This window comes from Lithobates pipiens, unplaced genomic scaffold, assembly GCF_037356315.1.
Source record: "Lithobates pipiens isolate NorthernLeopardFrog02 unplaced genomic scaffold, aLitPip1_a1.2 Scaffold_28, whole genome shotgun sequence".
NCBI lineage: Eukaryota > Metazoa > Chordata > Amphibia > Anura > Ranidae > Lithobates > Lithobates pipiens.
The window spans coordinates 132809165-132826119 of record NW_027507789.1 but is presented as its reverse complement, the minus strand read 5'-3'; the positions used below and the strand labels follow the sequence as shown (position 1 = coordinate 132826119).

The window sequence follows — 16955 nt, the reverse complement described above, 5'->3', positions numbered from 1 at the left end:
CCGCCTGAGTTCCCAGCAAAGCTAGAGAACTAACCACGGTGCGTTCTGCTGCTTAGTGTGGTCAGTTTTTAATAGGAAAGCAGAAAGACTGGCAGGAACACCAGGGATTACACACAAATGAAGCAATACAGAGAGAACATGATCATTTCTGATACAAGTGCATGCTACAGTAGCCACATATCAGGAATATGAAGTGTTAGGGTAACACACACTTTAACTAGCAACTGGTAGTCATTAACCATCAGATAAAAGGAACAAAGAGGCCGGCTAACCTTTCAGAGCGTGGACTAAAGATTCTTCCTTTCTCATGCCCTCACTATTGCCTGCTTTGTCGCTATGAAAGTATGAGTGATTATTGTACATTCCGAATGGGAGATGGAAGCAATTGGTCGGTGTAATGCCGCGTACACACGGGCGGACTGTATGGCGTACTTAGTCCGTCGAAACACATTTCAGCGGACAGTCTGCTCGTGTGTGGGCTTCAGCGGACTTTTTCAGCGTGCAGTCTGGCGTACTAAGAATTTCGGATTTTTCGAAATTCTGTCCGTCGTACTTTGGTTTCAGCGGACAATCCGCTCATCAGTATGCTAGTTCGACGGACTAAGAATGGCGCATGCCCAGAAAGGATTTACACGGCAGAAGGGTGCTTTGCTGTGTATTGGACTTCCTATTTCTAGTCCCGTCGTACGTGCTGTACACGTCATCGCGCAAGCTTTCGACGGACTGTTTGTGCATCCGTGTGTGGTCAAGTCCGTTCAGTCGAAAGTACGACGGACTGTCCGTCGGATTGTATGACGAATAAGAGTGCTTCCCAAGAGTCCTTTTGCAGGTTGATATGAAGTACTCTGAATTTTCATGTCCCCCAATTCCAAACAGCCTCATAAACGGGAGGAAGGATAGGTAGGAAGACACCATGCAATTCTGACTGAGGTGTAGGACCACGGAACATAACCTTTAAAGGGACATCACTTTTTTGGGAGGATTACATGCATACATGTATTGTTTTCTATGCACCCAGTTGTGTAAAGATCAGTAAATTTTCTCTACAATCTGTTCTGTCAAGGCAAAATAGAAAAGTCTGCATCCATGGACCTGCATACGTATCGCATTTTGTGCTAAATGCAGGTAATTGTGCTATAATGTACATGTGTACAGCATATAGCACAAATGTACTTTATTCACCTGCTCAAAGTTTATATGAAAATATCAGCAATGTGCACTCAACCTGATTACATATTTTTAAGTTGAAATGCCAGCATTGAATGGCCTGAATCACCCTAAAAGAGAAGTTCCGCTTTAACACCTCCTTCCCCCCTCCTCTCCGACTTTTGGAGTTTATTATTTTTTATTTTTTTGGGAGTGGGCAACTTTTTTTTTTTAGCAGGTACCTACTACTCCTATTTCCTTTCTGACTGCCTAGGCAATCAGATTGGAACTAACCCCCCCCCCCCCCCCCCATCCACAGCCAGCTGGGACATGTCATGGGTCCCAGGAGGCTGTAGGACCATTCGTACAGTGCAGGGCAGCCTGCTCATGCGCAGTGGGAAGCTAGCAGAGATGGAGTCGCCGCTGGCTTCCCTTAGTAAATATGCTGGTGCCAGGGACCCAAAAACTTGCAAAAAAAAAAATGGCCTGGGTTTAGGACAGCACTGGATCCCTAGATAAGTGTCTTTTTATTTAAATGTCAGCAGCTAAAGTGCAAATCCTCTTTAAAGCAGTAGTAAATCCACTGAAATTTTTTTTTTTCATACCTGCAAGGGAAAAGGCATAATGAGCTAGTGTGCACTGCATACTAGCTCATTATGAAATACTTACCTTAGAACGAGGCCCCGACATCTCGCCTGATACATGCCGAGGGAGCTAACATGTTCCCTCGGCGTGTCTTCTGGATATCTTGGCTCCGGCGCTGTGAGTGGCCGGAGCGGTGATATCGTCACTCCCACTCGGGAGATTTCTTTCCGCCAGGGTCCGGTGTCTGCTGGGCTTCCAGCCGAGAAACCCTGTGCACATGCGCTGCTGCAGTCAGCGGCTCATTGCCAGGGGAATATCTCCTAAACCATACAGGTTTAGGCCTCTTTCACACTGTTCAGGTCCGCCTGTCAGTTTTTCAGGCGGACCTGAACGGGTGCTCCATAGAGGTCTATGGAGCGTCGGATGTCAGCGGTGACAAGTCCGCTGACATCCGACCCGCTCCGATCCGAAAAAGTGTAACGGAGGAAAAAACTATTTTTCCATCCGTCATCGGATCGGGTGATGACGGGCACTGCGGTCCGTCGTCATCCGATCTCCCATAGGGGAGAGCGGCGCTGTGACAGATCCGTCCCTGCGCAGTGTGCAGAGACGGACCGGTCATCTCCCTGCTCAGCGGGGATCGGCGGAGTGATCCCCGCTGAGCAAACGGATATCCACGGGGCGGATCAGAACTGATCCGCCCCGTGTGAAAGGACCCTTAGGAGTTTTTTTTTTTTTTTTTTTTACCTACATGTAATCCTTATTATAGGCTTACCTGTAAGTAAATGTGAAAAAATAGACTATACAACCGCTTTAATTAGGCCTCTATAACATTGCATTTTTACATTTTGAAAAGCATGTAAAAAGGATAAGAAGTGGTAAAAAAAGGTATTTATAGTAGAGGTTGGCAGGGGTGTTTCCTTTGTCTATATACTTTGTGTTAAAAGGTGTCTCTCTTTTTCATCTCAGAAAGTTGGGTATGTATAAACTAATATAGAAACTAAAGTGGTACTAAAGGTAAAAAAAAATCACGACACATCCGTGTCTTTATGGACCTTGCTTTGTGCACTGGTGCACAGTCATGTTGGAACAGGAAGGGGCCGTCCCCAAAATGTTCCCACAAAGTTGGGAGCATGAAGTTGTCCAAAATGTCTTGGTAGGCTGACACCATAAGAGTTCCTTTCACTGAAACTAAGAGGCCAAACCCAAACCCTGAAAACAACCCCACGCCATAATCCCCCCTCCACCAAATGATTTGGACCAGTGCACAAAGCATGGTCCACAAAGAGGTGGATGAGCGAGGGGTGAAGGAACTTGACTGGCCTGGACAGAGTCCTGATTTCTACCTGAAAGAACACCTTTGGGATGAATTAGAGGAGAGACTGCGAGCCAGGCCTCATCTCATCCAACATTTCTGGAAGAATGGTCAAACATTCCCATAGACACACTCCTAAACATTGTGGACAGCCTTCCCAGAAGAGTTGAAGCTGCAGAGGGTGGGTCAACTCAATATTGAACCCTACGGACTAAGACTGGGATGCCATTACAGTTCATGTGTGTGTAAAGGCGGGCATCCCAATACTTTTGACAATATAGTGTGATGCAGTCTGTCACCAGCATTAGTAAATCATTTTTTTTCCTGTTAACCCTGCTGTTTCAACTTCCTTTAACAGTCTAAGCTGTCCAGCAAAAGTGGCAGTTAGAGGGTTGAGACAAACCTTTTACCATTGACAGGGGTACTTACAGGATTTAAATAAATGAATAAAAGCTGATCATTGTATCTCAAAAAGAAAAAAAAAATGTTGCTCTTACAGTTTTGAAAGTTTAGCTGGAGTTATGCTTTAATGCGTTGGTCACGTATGAAAAGTCAATGTAAATGTAATAATCTAGTCCATCTAACACTACACTCTCCAGGCAATGCTGCTTTCCAAGGGTGACTCCATTGCTCCTCCATAGAGGAGTCAGCCTGAGACAGGAATTGTGTTACTGCTCAGATCACATGGTGAAAATACAGACAAAAATGAGTGCCGAAAAGAAGTGAACACATTTAAGAATTGGCTGTAATATTCCATTCTTCTTTTTCGGGTTTAATACCGCTTTAAATCTCTGGGTTGTGGTCCAAATAGAGGCATTTTACTCTGAATCACTATCATTTTAGAACTGAATATTTCTAGTAAGCGCGTTTTTTTTTTACCAGCTCTTGATTAGCAGTTTATAAAAAGCTCAAAGGCCTTTCCAGCTTACATTTAGATATGAAGAGTGAGCGGATGCCTTGTCTTCAATATAGGTGTCAGGTCTTTAAAAACTCTGCTGATCACTGTCAGTATTTTCCAATATTTATGACAGCAAATACCAGTCTAAGGTGTCAGGATGATGACATTCACATTTCTTTGCTGTTTTGTATATACAAGTGTGGTTGTCACATTCAGTACTGTATTATGCCCGAAGAACAAGGCAAATGTGTATTTCCATTTCCAGTCCAATAATATAACCAATAAACAGTATTCATTTAGGTATACATTTTCTAGCAGAAGTGACAGAAGAATCTGGTCTAATTTAATGTCATATTATGCAAAAATAGAGAAGACTGGAAAGGTGTAATGAATACGTCTTCACAGCACTGCATGCATAATGAACAATTTTTAAACTGTGAGTTTCATGTTGACTAAATCGGTTGAATTGCTTGAACTCAATTTGAATGAATCTACTTGAAGGAAATGCATAGTGTAGCTTCAACAAGCATATCATTTCAGTTATTACTGCAGTCAGTGGCGGCCCGTCCATTAGGGGCACCCAGGCGCTGCCCCCTCTATCCACGCCACCCGCTGTGTGAATGATGAATAGATTCACGCATAGCATGAATCTATCCATGCCCATTCCGATCGTGTGTACAGGGCATAAGTGCACCAGACCCACCCACCGACCGACCGATGGGGGGGTGAGGATGGTGTTACTGTTTGCCACCCCACCCCCCAAAAATAGAATTACCACTGGCTGCCACTGACTGCAGTGCATACCTTTTAACTACCTCAGTACAGGACACTTTCACCCCCTTCCCGCCCCGGACATTTTTCAGTGCTATCACAATGTGAATGACAGTTACTCAGACATGTAACAGTATCCAAATAGATTTTTTAGCATTTTTTTTTTTGTTTTTTTGTTTTTTAGACAGGGCTTTCTTTTGGTGGTAAATAATCACCAGTTTTTTTTTTTTCTATTAAAACAAAAACAAAACAATAAACCTAAATCCGTATATATATATATATATTATTTAGTATGTGAAAGTTAGTGCCTGCAAACTATGGTATACAGTATATTTGAAAATTGATCAATCCCCGATGTCCTAACTGCTTTTCTAATTTCTTGAGGCCCAAAAAATGCCAGGACACTAGGATCGCCTAGAAGTGGCCCCTTTTTGAAAATTAATGCCGTGTACACACGTTCGGAATTCTCGTCGGAAAAAGCTCTGATGGTTTTCCCGACGGAATTCCGATGGAATTCGGCTCAAGCTGTCTTGCCTACACACGGTCACATTAAATTCCGATCGTTTATAACGCGGTGACGTACAACATGTACGACGGGACTAGAAGAAGGAAGTTCAATAGCGAGTAGCCAATAGCTTCTGTCTTGTAGTTGAATCTGAGCATGCGTGATTTTTGGCGTGTTGGAATTGCATACACACAAACGTAATTTCCGATAGAACGTTTTTCTGTCGGGAAAATTGAGAACATGCTATCAATTTTTGGCTGGCGGAAATTCGGGCAGCTAAATTCCTATTGAAAAACTCTCATCTGTCTTTTTCTGGCCGGAATTACGATCGTGTGTACGCGGCATAAGAGATATGGTGAGTTTGTAATTTTTTTGGTCACAATTTTTTGGAAAATTAAGAGATTAAATTTTTTTTTTCTTTTTTTTGCTCAAAGTTGTCATTTTAACAAGTTTTGCCTCACACACAGTATAGGCATACTTATAATTACACTATATTACCAAAAGTATTGGGACACCTGCCTTTAAACGCACATGAACTTTAATGACATCCCAGTCTTATTCCATAGGGTTCAATATTGAGTTGGTCCACTCGTTTGCAGCTATAGCAGCTTCAACTATTCTGGGAAGGTTGTCCACATAGTTTAGGAGTGTGTCTATGGAAATGTTTGACCATTCTTCCAGAAGGTCCATAAAGACATAGATGAGCGAGTTTGGTGTAAAGAAACTAGACTGGCCTGCTCGGAGTCCTGACCTCTACCCGATAGAACACTTTTGGGATGAATTCGAGGGGAGACTGCAAGCCAGGCCTTCTTGTTCAACATCAGTGCCTGACCTCACAAATGCGCTTCTGAAAGAATGGTTAAACATTCCCATAGACACACTCCTAAACCTTGTGGACAGCCTTTCCAGAAGAGCTGAAGCTGTTATAGCTGCAAAGAGCAGCCAACTCAATATTGAACACAACAGACAAAGACTGGGATGCCATTAAAGTTCATGTGCGTGTAAAGGCAGGTGTCACATTACTTTTGGAAATATAGTGTACACCCCAAAACACATTCTGCTATGCCTCCAGAGTATGGGGATACCACATGTGTGAGTCTTTTTCACAGTCTAGATACATGGAGCGACCCAAAATCCAAGGACGGCACCTTTGGGCTTAAATTATGCATCCAATTTCTCAATTTCTAAGAGGCATAATGAGTTTTTTGAAAATACATTTTTTTGCCACAAGTAAAATCTATCAATTAAGATATTTCCAATACATATCATAGGTGTACTTAGAATTATACCCCAAAACACATTTTGCTACTCCTCCCCACATGTATGAAACTTTTCACAGCCTTGCCACACAGAGGGGCCCAACATTCAAAGACTGACTTCAGAATTTCCAGGGGCATAAATTATGCATCTAATTTCCTGACTACCTATTACAATTTTGGAGGCCTTGGAGCACCAGGATAGACGAAGCACCCACATAATGACCACATTTTTTAAAACACTCCAAGGCATTTTTTAAAAGGCCTTTTGAAGACTTATTTTTTGCCACAAGTTTTTGTAAAATAAGTAATGGAAAATTATTATTATTTTTTTTTACCAAAACTTGTCAATTTAATAAGTGGGCATCCTTAGAATTACAACCCAAAACACAGTTCTGTTCTAAAGAAAGGGATACTAAATGTGTGAGCTTTTTTCAATGCCTGGAGTGATTACATACCGGACATTGGTTCTTGTGTATCACGCAAATCAACCAGTTGTAACAAAAGCAATGTACTGTAATGGTCACCACTATACAAAAGGTGCTTAGGGAATGTAGCATCACCTATAGCAGTCCCTGTTCCTATAAGCAAAGCAAACCTAGCCTATTGGTATGTGTCCAAGAATGCCATGTTCACTGGCCAGGAAGTGCAGGAGGCTAAGGAAAGGAAAGACAAAAGCATTCCTGTGGTTCCAGAAGTGCAGTTTTCGGCAGGAGATAGTCAGTCAGACGTTCAGACCACTACTGATTTACTGCATGTATTTTTTTTTATTTTTGTGAATTGACTTTCACTCCTGTTTTAGGCGGTATTTAGCAAGCTTTTTTTGCTTTAAGCGTTAAATATTGCATACAACATTAGTGTATTGTAATTTTCAGGAATGCATGCTATATTTGGGAAAATGCCTAAATATTGCACGCCATCTGGTTCTGTGAATGGAGCCCTTAGCCCTTGTACACACGGCCGGACATTCTGACAACCAAATCCGTTGGATTTTGTCCGACGGATTTTGTCCGAAACTGTTGCATACACACGGTCGGACAAAGTTGTTGGAAAATCCGATTGTACATAACCTGATGACGTTATTTCGTTACAACGGGACTACGTTCAGGCTAGTAGCCAATAGCTTTAGTCTAGGAATTTGATCTGAGCATGCGTGGCACTTTGTCCATCGGAGTAGGCTAAACATGATCGCAGTATGTCCGATTGGAGCATTTTGTCCGAAAATTTTACCAGCAAGTTGGAAAAGTTGGTCCGTCGGATATTCCGACGGAAACAGTCCGATGGGGACCACACACAGTCGGAATATCTGACAAAACGGTCTGATAGGACACATTCCGTCGGAATCTCCGACCGTGTGTACAAGGGCTTAGTCTATGAAGACATAAACTCTCTCCAGGGTTCTGAGATACTGTCATGTCTCCTGCCTCGGGTTCTGAAAACATAGACTCTCTCCAGACTTCTGAAAGCTTCCACCTGATACTGTCATGTCTCCTGTCTTAGGTTCTGAAAACATAAACTCTCTCCAGGGTTCTGAATGCTCCCCCCCCCCCAATACTGTCATGTCTCCTGCCTCCAGGTTCTGAAAACACAAACCCTCACTAAACTTATGATAGCTTTCACCTGATACTGTCATATCTCCTGCCTTATGCCCCGTACACACAATCCGAATATCGTATGACTGATCGTACGACCGTTTTTGGTTAATAATCGCAAGTAGAAATTGAATAGCTAAATAAAGTCACAAAAATTCTCGCACGATAGAAAAAAAAATCGGAAGTGATGTCATGTGTTGTAATGTATTTGTATTGTATTTTCAGACAACAACTATACTGACTAAACGAAAATTGTACGATCTGGAATCGTACGAGGAAAATTTCTGTGCATGTCCGATCGAATAATATCGGATGAACGGTTGTGATCGGCTGTCAAAAGTAGTGTATCCGAAAATCGTACGATCCTTCCTTGGACGACCGTTTTCGTACGATATTCGGATCATGTGTACAGGCCATTAGTCTTGGAAAACACTAACTATCACCAGGCTGGTGAAAGCTCACACTGATACTGTTATGTCTTCTGCTTTAGGTTCTGAACACAAACTCTCTATAGGGTGGTGAAAGCTCCCATTGATACTTTCATGTCTCCTGCTTATTTGCTTGAGTCCCCAGGCCCTTTTCTTTAAAAATTCCCTCGAGTTTCCATATTTATTTTTTATTTTTTTCATTTCAAGATGTCTTGGTTCTGTACATTACACCTTTTAGCATTTGTAGTCTACCCAAAAGTTCTATATCTCTATATATTTTAGGACAGATATGGCTTGAATTTAGTAGCAAATTTGGGTACATCTACTTTTATTTCCTTGTTTTTATTGGGATTAAGTAGTGTAAATTTTGAAAAAAATTGCTTTTTCCTGGACTTATGCCAAATTTATTGTTTACACAATTTGTACACACCCCGGTGTGACTTTTATAATAAAACTAAATATTGTGTGCAAGCTACACCACATAAACACTAATTACAGCCATAAGAAAGTTCAGTAAACTCCCCAATTGAATGACATTTCAAATATAGCGCAAATAGTTTAAAATCCTCAAACAGAATACAGGGGAGTTTATGTAACATATCTCAAAGTGAACATGTGTTTCATTCTAGGAGATTTTTAGTCCCCTTTCCACACCACATTGCGATGTACACAGGCAAAAAGTTGGGCGGGCGAAGACACAAATTAGCATGATGACTTTTTCATAGGCTTGTGATCGCTAAAAATATAAATGACCTTATGTAAACTTTTGTAAGCATTTAACGCTTGCGCAGTAAATACAGAGGTCATCCAAATCGCCTGATTTCATTGTTGGGTCTTGGGGATTATTTTGGGGAGGGAGTTTTGGTCTTATTTTTAAGGGAGGAAAAAAATTACCCTTTTTTTACACACTTTCTTCATGTTCTTCATGAGTGGTCTGGATCTGATCAGTGCAATCAGCCAATAATAGCTCACTATAGCGATGATCTATTGCTGCAGAGAGATACTGGATAGAGCTGCAACAGCTCTATGTCGGTCTCTGTACTCGGAACGTTTTGTTTTATCTCTTATGACATCACCAGACTGCCAAGGTAAACACAATATGGAAACGGTGCAAGAGTGGAATCTGAGGATATTACAAATACCTATTTGTGTGAGGCTCATGAAGATACATTCTGCTTTCTTTATAGGTGGGTTTAAAGGCACTTTTTTTTTTTTTTTAAATGTAGAAACATTTTGTCTTTCAGGTTTATCGCCCAGAACATAATGAGATTACAACGCCTTGGAATCACTCACATCCTAAATGCTGCAGAAGGCAATTCCTTCATGCATGTAAACACAAATGCTGCTTTTTATGAAGGAACAGGTATTACCTACCATGGTATTAAAGCTAATGACAGACCAACATTTGACCTCAGCTCTTACTTTGAAGAAGCCTCAGAGTTCATTGATAAAGCATTGTCACAAAAAGATGGTGAGTACCCCTAGAGATTAAAGTTGTAATTTGCATCTGCCATACTATATACTCCATTGTTATTTTTCCTTAGCTTAATGAATGAGTTGAAGCTCTGACTTCCATCGCCCAGTAATGTGCAAAAGTACTTTTATTTTTTTTCCTTGCATGTCATTGAGTATTCTTTGCAAAGTGAATTCTCCTTAAGCTCACTAAGCTAAGGCTGGGTTCACGCCGGTGCGAATTGGATGCGAGTTTTACCCGCATCCAATTTGCGTGTCGGGAGATTGTGATTGGCTCTATACGGAGTCGGTTCACACATCTCCGGAGCGGCTCTGCTGAGAATTGCACAGAGGTCCTGTGCGTCTTCTGGTCCATTTTAGGTCCGAATTCAGCCAAAAATTTGGTCTGAATTCAGACCTAAACGGTGAATGGATTTGCACCGGACCCCTGCTGTGAGCCGCTCCCTTCCTCGGTGTGATCCCAGCCTTAGAGAAAATTCAATTTCAAAGTGAATAGCCTGTTTGTCATTAGTTCACCAATCCTGTTATGTGCAAATGAACTTTATAACCAAAGTCAAACAATGACGTAATTTATAGTCTGACCAAATATAATTCCCATATCATTTACAATCTTGCTATATTGATACTGTTGACAAGAAGCACATGCGTTTCTGACTATTTTATTTCAAGTCATTTGGCGCAATACAAATCTTGCTAGCTGCAGTATTGTACATTATAGGCAGGGGCGTGTGTGGGCACTCATGGATAATTGTTTACCAGAATGCTGCTTCTACCAGGTTTTCATGTCACAAGATTGATACCCAGTGTCAGAGATAAGGTAGAACATTTACTCCACCCAGCATCTGTCCACTACACACATTTACCTACATGCTCAGTCCTGCTAGAAGGACATGAGACACCAAAGCTCTGGGACATCCTAATTTTCCTCAAATTTTTTTTCAATTATATATAGGGGGTTATTTACGTAAGGCAAATCCACTTTGCACTGCAAGTGCACTTGGAAGTGCAGTCACTCTAAATCTATGGGTAGATCTGAAATGAGGGTAAGCTCTGCTGATTTTGTCATCCAATCATGTGCAAGCTAAAATGCATTTCCCCCTCGATCTACAGCAACTTTACTTCCAAGTGCACTTGCAGTGCAAAGTGGATTTTTCTTTAGTAAATAACCCCCATAGTGTATGTGTAGCTAAAACCTTGGACAAGGGTAGGTTTTTGTTGCTTTCTGTGTCACCAAAACAGAAAGTAATAGGACATTTTCAATGTTATGGTTGTAACCAAACAGGAATAGACGATAAATCTTCCAATGAGGACACCTGTTCAGGTGACAACGATTCAGTAGAGGAACTGCATCTTTGGGATGGGAAATGAAGGGAAGTCTCTCCAAATGGGCATTAAAAAGAAAACAGAAAACAGTTTTCAAATTTTTTTGGCAATACATTTCTTGCATTACCACTGAAACCTTTACAATATATTTAATTTTCCTCATATTCATGGTGTGCCTATTTAACCGTTGTAGTTGATATGGTGTAGGCTTTCTGTATAGCAAGGTATTGCCAGTTTCAAAGGCAGTCACTGGCCATGATTTTGTAATGTAAACAGTCTTTGGCAGTCTTATTTATCCATTTTAGCTCTCTCTCTCTCCTGCAGTCTGCTTATGGACCACAGACATTTTTTACATTTCTATAAAACGGTCTACCAATTTTAAGCAGTAAGTTTGTCATTACTAGAATTTCAATATATCTAACAAATCTTGAAAATTGTCCCTTCCCCCTCCTAACACCTATGCTAACTCCCCTGTGACATCCAGTCGTGGCTGCAGGGGAATGGAGGGAGCGTGATGTTACCACTCCCAGGCATTGCCAGGCAATAATTTTTTTTTTTGAGCAAGTGTTTCTTTTGCTGTTATTTTTCACATTTTTTTCTATGCACTCTATAGGATAAAAAAGAAACCATATTAAATTACTTTTTCTATTTTGATCAGCGCTAGATGTAGAATGAGTGTTCCTGTAGATAAAAAGAATACATTCTAAGTAGAGGTGCACTAAATGGAAATTTTGGTGTCGAAACCAAAGCCAAAAAATGCGGGCTGCACTTGGCCAAAAACCGAAAATGACAGTTTTAAAAAAATATTTCTATTTTTATATATAACATATAAATATATAGTATAAATAATTCCTTAACCCTTTGCAATATCAGATATACTATATTGACAGTGCTCAGTAAAACAAGGCTAACAGAAAATAGGAAAATAACAGTTCATAAATTCCATAGATTCCAACAGGGTGCAAAGTCCTAAATTGTGGCTAGGGAATTTCAGCTTAAATGTTCATGAGGAAAAGAAGAGGTCCATCTCCAAGCCATTCACCAAACCGCCAGTGTAAGCAAACTCCACGCACGGTGACGCTCCTTATGGTAATGCACTTACCAAAATTCTAAATGTGTATAGGCACGTCTATTAGTTACTGGCTCCTGGAATTCCACAGCAATACACCTTCAGTTCAACATTTCTCCACACAGCATAAGTTCACATATAGAAGAGATCAGAAACACAATCCATAGTGCAACCGTCTTTCCTTGCGGTCTAAGCTGCTTCTCTGGCTTGAATCCCTCCAACTGCCTCCTGTGGTGGTATCCTTGCAGGTCAGCCTCCTGAGCTCCAGCCACCGACAGACTTTCCTCAGCACTGCTTCTCCATCTTCCTCCTGAAAACCATTTTCGGGAGGAAGATGGAGAAGCAGTGCTGAGGAAAGTCTGTCGGTGGCTGGAGCTCAGGAGGATGACATGAAAGGATGCCACCACGGGAGGTTGGTAAGGTAGAGGGGTCTGGCAGCAGCATTCATGATAGATTAAGGGAGAGATAATCGCCTATGTAGAGGTAGCCTAGATAGATAAGAGATAACAAAAGAGTGAATGAGTAGTTTGGTTTCTTCAATAGTTAAAAAGGGGCACATTTTGGAAATGTTATGTAAGTGAAGTCTACAAGCTGAAGTCTACAAGTGAAGTCTACAAGCTTTTGACAGTGATTGGATTTGGGGCTGAAAGGACAGGTCATAGACTAGAATTATGCCTAGTACTCTGGTATGAGGGGAGGGACTGGTAGTTGGATTATTAATCTTGATGAAGAAGTCAGGGGGGAGGGCACAGCAGTGGGTACTATTACACACTGGGTTATAGAAAGATTTAGTTAGAGGAAGTGGTGTGACCATGCCTCCCAACTTGAGATGTGAATGAGGGACACCTATCAGTAAATGTATGCAGGCATAGGACACACCCCTTGCCACGCCCTTAAAGGAGAACTGTACAAAAACAAAACAAGATCGGTTAAATGAGGGACATTGCTCTGAATCAGGGACAGTCCCTCAAAATCAGGGACAGTTGGGAGCTATGGTGTGACATTCATGCTAATATGCCAGTTAGTAAGTTAGTCAAGCAAGTGAAGACTGAAGGAGTGAGGTGAAGAATAAAGATCATTTGGGTGTCATTGGCATAGAGATGGTATTGGAAGTTATACAAGGTTATCAAGTGACCAAGAGGGGAGGTGTAGATAAGAACACAACCTTGGGGGACCCTACATTAAAAGGAAGTGGAGAGGAGGAGAGTTGTATGTAACACTGAAGGAGTAAGGAATATGCTAAATGTACAAAACCTAAGAAGTGTTAAGTGATTGTGTAATTGAGTGGTGGGAGCAAGGGAATGACAGATAATTTAGTAAACGGTGAAACGACTTTAAAGAGAGGTTGCCATATGAATACATTTCAGAAAAAGGAAATCTCTTAATCACATAAATCCAGACATACACCCTTGCAAAGGATTTCAGTTGCAAAGCTGTAATTACATTCTGGTACTTGGTTCAGTATAGAAAAATTGGCACAGATTAAAAAAAACAAAGGGCTAGCTTACACTTTCTTCAAAACATGGCTTCGGACACGCTTTGTTAAAGCTCTCTGAACGCCAGTCAAAGCCCCTGTCACTAAATAAAATGGTTAGCTTACAGTCCTGTTTACACTTTGCGTTTGCTTTACTTTAGCTTTGCTTCAAAAATTATTCCCCATGTAGCTTTAGTGGTGCATCTGCAAAGTCCCCATAGAAGTCTATGACAAAGCTCGTTTGAAGCACCTAAAGCTTAGGAGAGGCTTTAATTTAGCTCTAGCTTTGCTTTGTTCTGGAGAAATTGCAGGCATGAGATAACCACACAGGGCACCTGCTAAGGTTCATCAAAGCTTCAAAAGAGCATCAACGAAGCATCACTATCTCTTCACCGAAGCATCATTGAAGCTTCACCAAAGGCATCTAAAGCCCCATACACACTATCAGATTGTCTGCTGAGTTTTTCCTTCAGACTTACCAAAACCATATAATATGAGGTCAAACCTTAGGAGTTTCAATGAGTATGCAATCAGGCAGGCCCTTCTACTACATGGTTTTGGTAAATCTGAAGGAAAAACTCAGCAGACAATCTGATAGTGTGTACGGGGCTTAAAACACATCCTAAAAGCAGGTTGAAGCCAAAGTAATTGTTATTGAGCCCTAAGGGCACGTTTACACTTGCTTCAAAACAGGGCTTCAGGCAGGCTTTGTTAAAGCTCTCGTAACGCCATTCAAAGCTCATGCCACTAAATAAAATGGTTGGCTTACAGTCCTTTACACCTGCGTTTGCTTCAGCTTTGCTTCAAAAATGATACCCCATGTAGCTTTATTTGTGCTTCAAAGCCTCCATAGAAGTCTATGATGAACCTCGCTTGAAGTACCCACAGCTTTCAAGAGGCTTTAATTCAGCTTTAGCTTCTCTTTGTTTTGGAGAAATTGCAGGTATGAGATATCAACACACAGGGCATCTGCCATGCTTCAACAAAGCGTCAAAAGAGCATCATTTAGAGCTAGTTTACACATGCTTCAAAACAAGGCTTCAAAGCCTTTATAGGAGTATATGGCAAAGCTCGCTTGAAGCACCTGCAGCTTTTGAAAGGCTTTAAATCAGCTTTAGCTTTGCTTTGTTTTTGAGAAATTGCAGGTATGAGATATCCACACACACATACACACAGGGCATCTGTCAAGCTTCAACAAAGCTTCAAAAGAGCATCACCAAAGCATCACTAAAGCATCACCAAAGCTTCATTGAAGCACCAACAAAGCATCACAAACACATCATAGAAGCAAGTTGAAGTGGTGGGTGCTTTAATGTGTGTTGAAGCAAAAGCAAGTGTAAATGAGCCCTAAAGCACCACTGAAGCATCAAACACACATCATAAAAGCTTGTTGAAGCAGTATGAGCTTTAATGTGCATTGTGGAGAAGTTTAAAGCAGGGTTAAGTTATAGAGAATCGGTGGCAAGACTTGAAAATTGCTGTTTACAGATGCTCTCCATCAAATCTGACATAGCTTGAGCTATTTTGGAAAGAAAAATGGGCAAAAAGTTCACTCTGGATGTGCAAATCTGGTGGAGACATCCCCAAAAAGACTTGCAGCTGTAATTGCAGCAAAAGGTGGTTCTACAAAGTATTGACTCGGGGGGGCTGAATACAAATGCACGCCACACTTTTTACATATTTATTTGTAAAACAAATTTGAAAACCATTTACCATTTTCCTTCCACTTCACAATTATGCGGCACTTTATGTTGGTCTAAATTCCAATTAAATACATTTACGTTTTTGGTTGTACCTTGACAAAATGTGGAAAATTTCAAGGGGTATGAATTCTTTTAGATGAAAGACGTACAGAAAAAAATACGTAAAAGGAGAAGGACGCAGGGGAGCCCTTTTGGTATAGCATTGTTAATGCAAATGTAGAGATAAACAGATTAGCCAGAAAGAGGAGCTGATTGCAAGAACTCATTTCGTAAGTTTGAGGGCACATTCAAAAAGGATAAGTGCAACCTGGTATGTTCACGTGTGTACCCACGCAGTTTTTTGCAGGGGATGGCTGCACCCAAATGTTTGGGGTTCACCCAGATCCAAGTTTGGAGGTAATAAGGTACTGGTGGCAAATGGCATGAAAAAAAAAACAAAAAACGCAACCCCTTCAAGAGTTTGTTCAGTATATTTTAATGAAATTAAATACAACAGAGACCTCTTGAGCCACATCCTTTCCTACGATTGAGGCACCATTGTTTTCATGACATTGGCTACATTGTATATATTTTCCTTTGCCAATGTTTACACAATTCTTCTATTCAATTATAAGTTATAAGCAATTTGTTGGTGCAAAATGAGTGAACTTACACTTTGCTCTTGTGTGTTTCCAAAGATCCAGTTGTTCTCCATTTGGATTCTGACATTTTGCCACCTTGACTACAAAGAGAAAGTAAAGCCAGGCTATGAATCACAGCCCTCATGTCTGAGACACCCTGCCCTTCTAGTGACAGTCATGTCACTGCTTTTGGCATATGTCAGCAGTCAGGGGGAGTGGTTGGCTATAGAGATGAGTGCTTAGCTGGTACCCACTTACAAAAAGTCTAAATTTACATATTGGTAACAGCAGCTTTTATTTTCTTTGTTTTAATCGGCTAATTTGGGGGAAAAATATGCTAAGCAGCTCATAGGGCAGGTTTTAAAACTACTGCCATGTTGACATTTTAGGGGAATGGTAAGGATAACTTTAGGCAACATATTCAAAGCAAAGACCCTCACGTAATTCCGTATTTTCAAGACTAAAGCATCTTTGATGATCATGATAAAATGGTAATTGACAGATGGCAATTATTGATCAAGCACTAAGCTGGTTAAAATCAACTTGGAATACCTAGCACTACATAGTTCTGCCATGAAGTTCATAAAGTGTCATTATTAGTGCATGTTAGAGCTTGAGTACATGGAAATGTGTGTATATACTATACTGGCATTTCTCATACAAGTCCATGTACAATTACTCATATCCATATCCAACCACTCCTTGAAGAAGCTTGTATGGAGGTTCAGTACAGGCCAGAATGAGGTCAATACACACCTGTAAAGGAACTTAATATGGTCTCAGAAGCTTTTTCAACC

The 16955-nt window shown here is 41.0% G+C and overlaps 1 protein-coding gene across 1 annotated transcript in view; it reads left to right on the top strand.

Moving 5' to 3' along the window:
- The window catches only part of DUSP3 (dual specificity phosphatase 3), a 188288-nt gene that overhangs the window by 72813 nt on the left and 98520 nt on the right, over positions 1-16955 (top strand). Inside the window, exon 2 of the mRNA XM_077459586.1 lies at positions 9741-9967. Within this exon, the coding sequence (XP_077315712.1) occupies positions 9741-9967 (227 nt within the window). The remainder of the gene's footprint in view (positions 1-9740; positions 9968-16955) is intronic.